Here is a 6127-nt window from a genome sequence, read left to right as displayed (position 1 = left end):
GGTGGAGGCGGTGGCGGGCGGCTCGGCCGTGCCAGCGGGGCGGGCTGTGGCGGGCGGGTAAATGGATCGCCATTCCAGCTACATCTTCATCTGGCTGCAACTGGAGCTGTGCGCCATGGCCGTCCTGCTCACCAGAGGTGAGGGCGGCAGAGCCCCGGGGGAGGCTGCGGGGAGCCCGGCGGGACCGAGGGACGCCCGAGGTGCGGCTCCGCGCTGCCCTCGCGGTAGGCGGCCGGACCTTCGTCGGCGTCGCCGGGAGCCCGGCCCGGGGCGACGCGGAGGCGGCCGTCCGGAACCGCCGCAGCCGGGGGTTGGGGCAGGGTGAGCTGCTGTGCCGCGGTACTTCGTTATTTTGGAAGGCAGGCTGTAATTAAGGCTAAATAACAGCCCTGGCAGTGCGGAGGGAGCCTCCCGGCCCCATCAAAGCGGGCAGAGCAGGGAGGGACTGAGTGATGTGAAGTCGCAGATACTGAAACTATGTGCCTGATAATGATATAATTAGGGGATCACAGGCTGCTGGCTGCTGCCGACTTCAAACGCTCCGAGAGAAGCCCGCAGTCTCTCCTGTAGCCATCTTGACTAAAAGCAGACATTTTTCTTTAATAGCTACATACAGTAACAAGAAAGAGGAGGGAACAGAAGGGCATTGTTCGCCGTTTCAAAACACCGAATACCCTTTCTGGCCTTTTGCGTAGCACAGGAAGAAACTTTATGAATTGACAGAAATACAGTTTTAACGCAGCAATACAGAGTCCGTTCTGTTCGACCAGAAACGTGGCTTTAATTAAAAAGCAGTTGCAGTATCCCGATGATAGCCCGTCAGGTTTGTTTATAGGATCGTCTCGGGTCTGTAAAGCGCTGAGCGTGGAGCAGGGCTGCGGGCGGTTCAGCATTGCGTGTGTTGCTTCTGGCCCTCGGATAGCAGTGCTGCTGCTGCTGGTGTTCCCGATCTCTGCTTATTTTTAACTCCCTCATAGAGAGAAACTGACAAAAATTACTTTTTCTCTCCCTCCACACGCTCTCTGAAAAAATTATTTAAAATGCCTAGAAAATGATTGTTGCCAACCGCAAACACAAAGGGGCTGCTCCATAGCATGCTGGAAGGGAATGTGTGTGAATTCAAGAGAAATTAGGTTACTCGCGCTGAGAGCCCAAGGGAGTCGACGCAGATTGGAGACAGTGAGACACTTCATCATTTGGCTTCCATTAGGCAGTTATTGCACAGCAGCGGGAACTGCAGAGCCTGGAGCCGGCGGTGGTGTTCTGGGGGAGCACGGAGGTGGGCAGAGGGCTGCTAACCTGGTTGAGTGTTGTTCACATCCCTCAGAACAACTTCTGGGCTTGCGGGAGGGGGGAAGAAAGCAAGGAAGGGTGGCAGCAGGAAGCCTATGGAGCGATTTCTGGGAGGGCAAGCTGCGAAAGGAAGGTCTGACAATTCATTTGGCTTTCAGGGCTTTGGTGCTGCTCTGATGGCAAATAGACCAGGTGCATTAGTAGCTCATCTCTTCTGAGGATAACTTCAGAAACATGACTTCCTCCTAAACTCTGGGCTGGTGGCACAGTGAGCGTGTCAGGGCTGCAGCTTGCCTAGAAAGAGTGAGCGTTCACTGCATCAGGGCGAGTGTAACTCGTGCCAGCGTGTTTTGGAGAGCACAACATGAAGAGCTTTAAGGAGGGAACATCTTTATTGCTTCCTTCAGAAGTTTTTGAAGCTTCCTGATTTTTTTTTTTTTTCATAGAGCTGGTAGAGGATTTTCAGTCTGAGTGTTTCCCCTTCTCACCGCATGTTGGATTCCATGCAAAATCTGGGGGAGCACTTTCAAGCCTCATAACTTCACATTTGGGTTGGAAGACACTGGTTTGCCGGAATTCACTGTAAGCTGTACTGTGTCTGTTTTGATGGACAAAAGGAAGCCTTTTTGCATGAATGGTTACTTGAGAAAGAATTTCTCTTTCTGTAGGAATTACCAATAGTTGCCCAGTTTCACACAATAAAAAACTTCCTGACTGGGAGATTTTAGATGGTAATGGTTCTAGCTAATAGCTTTATAAGGTGTTAGTTAAACCTTTTAAATTCTGGCACAGTACTGAGAGGTAATAAACAATTCAACAGTTCCGTTTTTTTTTTGTTGTTGTCACACAGACATTTAATGGAGAGTTTCTGTGTGTTTATGCCCAGTGAGGAGAAGTGTTCAGTTCATAAAAGTAGAATGCTACTCCTGTAGTAATGATTTTAATATAACATAGATGTGACTTTGTAGGACTGTAGGTGTGTATTGCTTTTAGAACTGGGATTTCTTTTTAAATGCACTGTAATGCAACTGCTGATGAGGAGTGGAAGTAGCTATAAAATAGTCTTGTTAGTTTTTTACTTGGGGGGAGAAAAAAAGCACCACTTTGACCTTCCTGCCCCCTTCCCTCTCCCCCATTCCCCATCCCTGTTTTAGTGAAATGTTCTTGCTTTAATTCAAAGGGCCACAGTACTACTAATTAAAACAAGTGCCTCAAGGCATTTGCTGGGATTAAAGTTACAAGGAGACAGGCACTGCAAAGCCATGGAAGGGAAACAACCCCCTGCTCTCCTGGATTTACAGTCTAGGGGTGTACCCTGAAAGTGGTACCAAGTTTGACTTGCATGTACTGCTTACAGCTGATAAGAAGAGTGTTTAGCAAAGGGTCTCTAAGGAACCACATTCTTAACTGTATCTTGCACAACTTTATTTTCTAGGTGAAATCAGATGCTACTGTGATGCTGCACACTGTGTTGCGACTGGCTATATGTGCAAATCTGAGCTTAGCGCCTGCTTCTCCAGACTGCTTGATCCTCAGAATACACATTCCCCACTTACTCATGGCTGCTTGGACTCTATTGCAAGCACAGCTGATATCTGCCAAGCTAAACAGGCACAAAACCACTCTGGCACCACCGTGTCCACATTGGAATGCTGTCATGAAGATATGTGCAATTACAGAGGACTACATGATGTTTTGTCTCCTTCCAAGGGTGAGACTTCAGGTAGGGTGAGGAAGCTTCTTTGAAATTGCTCTTGTAGCCTTCAGGCTAGTGGCGGTCAGATCTTGAAGGTCTGCAGTTAGTTTTGTTATTAATGTAAATAGAGACAGCAGAGGGAGAAGCGGGTGGCTGGGTGCAGGGGAGCGTATCAGCTGAGTAGCTTTTATGTCTGTGTTAATGTTAGAGGTCTGTCTTGCTTATCTGTGGCATTCCTCCTTAAATCAGCTGTCAGGGCAAGAAATTCCATGTCATAAACACCCTTGGAAACTTCTCTCTCAGTACGGCGCAGTGTGTAGACTCCTTAGACTTGTCAGTGCAGACTTTCAGGGAGTTGCTGATATGTAAGCTGATTGTTGATGCTGAAATAAACCTCACATCTTTCTCCCTCTGCAGGACAAGGGAGCAGATATCAACATGACAGCAAGAATCTTATCACCAAGGTACAGGAACTGACCTCTTCGAAAGAATTATGGTTCAGGGCAGCTGTAATAGCTGTTCCTATAGCTGGTGGGCTAATTTTGGTGCTTCTTATCATGCTGGCCTTGCGGATGCTCAGGAGTGAAAATAAGAGACTGCAAGATCAACGACAGCAAATGCTCTCCCGTTTGCACTATAGTTTTCATGGACATCATTCGAAGAAAGGACAGGTAGCAAAATTGGACCTGGAATGCATGGTGCCTGTAAGCGGTCACGAGAACTGCTGCATGACCTGTGATAAAATGAGACATTCGGACCTCAGCAATGATAAGATCCTATCGCTAGTCCACTGGGGAATGTACAGTGGACATGGGAAGCTGGAATTTGTATGACCAATTATTTTTTTAATCTGAGCTAAACTTACTCTCCGAACTCTTGAAGGCCTTTGGGTTCTGCTGGACAGGAGCACTTTATCTTAAAAGAAAAACTCTCATAAATCATCTTTGAGAAACAAAGGACCTCTACAAACAGAATCTTGGATATTTCTTCTGAAGGATTCCAAAAGTTATCTTATTTGCACAGAATAAAATACACTCAAATGTATTGTTTGCTTTAAAGTTATGAAAGCAAAAATTAGAAGTTGTAAACACTGTCACCAGGGTTATCTGAACTGTAGGGAGCTGAGAACTGAGTTATTATAATAAACTCTATGCAAGCTCCTATGCTTCCTGACTTATTGTAAAGATTTTTTTTAAATATATATATTTTGTCTGAAACTTGTTTGTGACGTTTTGTTTTAGAAAGCAATCGTCTTTTCCTTTTTTTCTGGGTGGGAATAAATCAGAGTGGTAAATGTGGTAATGCTGTGCAGAATAGTTACTGCAGACAGCCTGTTTTCCTCTTTGCTGAGGAGAACTAGGTAATTACTTGTGAATGAGAGTGACAGCTTCACTATTTAGTACTTCAGGGACAATGAACTTGCGTCCTCCATTCTTGACTATTTTATTTTATTTATTTATTTATTTATTTTTTTCCTTGTGGCTATGTGAGTTCTTTTGAACTATGTGATAACTTTTTCATCCTCTCTGCAGGCAAAACTTAGCAAAAAATTTCTCCTGATTCTTACAGTTCATTTTCCTTGCTTGTCTCACAATACTTGTTTTCTCTTATTTTTCTTTTGTATGGAACTCTTTTCTTTTGTACTTTCTACTTTCGGATTTTATTTGGGGATGGGGAGGGAGTGGGAAGGAACTCAGGGAAAGCCTCATGACCTTCTCTGTTGTGGGAGTGTGTGTGTGTTTATATATATAATATATATTTTTCCTGCTGCTAACCTCTGAGCACTATGGAACACAACATCTGCCATGCTCTTTTATAGTCTGAGTGTCACATGCTGCTACTTCTGTGTGGGACTGATTAACTGGAGAATCAACAATGAGCTCACTTTAATCTCTGTCTCTTCATGCTGCTTTTGTATAGGTTGCTTTTTGTCCCAGTTTGTTTATACACTTCAGTGTTTCTTTTTCCTTCAACATGTTGGTTTATTTCAGTCATTTCTTTTATTCAGTGTCTAGTTGCTATAGTCAAAAGCAACTTCTGGATTATCCAAGGAGCTTATACTATTTGAAACTTAAAGTATTTTTCTTGCTTTACTAAGCAGTATTAAACTTTGTTTAAAAGTAGATGCTGCATAGTGGCAAAAGGAAAACTCAAAATGCTGCTGCTGGAGACAAAATTTAGTGAAAACTTTGTCTATGTTTAAATGGCTTCAGAAATGCTTCTGTCTCCTCTTCTTGTCATACAGTTGAGCTTGTATCCTCTCAAATGGGGAGATTGTGTATGCAAGGGTTACAAAAATTTTGCAGCAATGTTTGGGTCTTGTATACTAGTTGCTGTGGTAGATTGCTTTGAAATATGCAGCCAGAAATACAGGGAGCTGTAAGGAAGGAAAACCTGGTTCCATGTCACAAGCATTTATTCCTGAAAGCACTCTCTGACTTGTGTGGTGGTGTTGCTGGAGATGATCAGTGGGCTGTGTAAATAGGAGTGCTGCAAATTCATTCACAGTTAAACACGTTGGCCAAGAACCCTGTGAACCTTGGTCCCACCGTGCCCAGGTTTACAGTGTTCAGGTATAACCTAGGGGAGCCAGCTTCATTTCTGTACGGCAGGTTGCTGGCTCCCTCTTCCACAAAGCACCTGAAGAACTAATTGCTCTTAACGCAGTACATTTCAGTCTCAGAATTTTTCCTTTTCCTGCTGCTTGATTGTGTGGCTGCAATTGCGTTAGGAGCCTGCCTGTGACCTTTCAAAGTGCTGCTTTCCTACAGCAGCTCTCTATTTGCACCAATACCAAATTCTAGGGCAACTGTCTGCTCTGCCATATCGGGGAATCGTTTGCTGGCAACTTGGTGCCGGAAAGCAGGAACCCGAGATATCTGTCAAGCATGGCTGCAGCAGTGGTGATGATGTCTGGGTGGGTTATAAGAGCTGATGGCTAAACTTTCCTCCGCAGATCTGGAGCAGCACGTCCTACGGTTCTATAACCACCCCCTGACCTTCACCAGTCATTTGCTGCTGATTTGAATACATAAGGGCCTATTTATACTTGCTATTGAAAAGCTAATAAGAGCAGGAACGTTTCTAATTGGCCCCTCACTGTGGAGGCGTTTTAGAGAAAAATGCCTGTCCGCCATC

At 44.9% G+C, this 6127-nt stretch overlaps 1 protein-coding gene across 1 annotated transcript; it reads left to right on the top strand.

Moving 5' to 3' along the window:
• The first annotated feature begins 21 nt into the window (after positions 1-21).
• Positions 22-4206, top strand: BAMBI (BMP and activin membrane bound inhibitor). Its single transcript, XM_042823130.1, has 3 exons — positions 22-137; positions 2729-3016; positions 3407-4206. Exons 1-3 carry the CDS (start codon positions 62-64, stop codon positions 3820-3822), a joined length of 780 nt encoding a protein of 259 aa, XP_042679064.1. The 5' UTR covers positions 22-61; the 3' UTR covers positions 3823-4206.
• Positions 4207-6127: the final 1921 nt, after the last annotated feature.

Source organism: Centrocercus urophasianus, unplaced genomic scaffold, assembly GCF_019232065.1.
Source record: "Centrocercus urophasianus isolate 14NV4802_14NV808 unplaced genomic scaffold, USGS_Curo_1.0 seq_210, whole genome shotgun sequence".
NCBI classification, from domain to species: Eukaryota; Metazoa; Chordata; class Aves; order Galliformes; family Phasianidae; genus Centrocercus; species Centrocercus urophasianus.
This window is presented reverse-complemented; position numbering and strand designations above follow the sequence as displayed.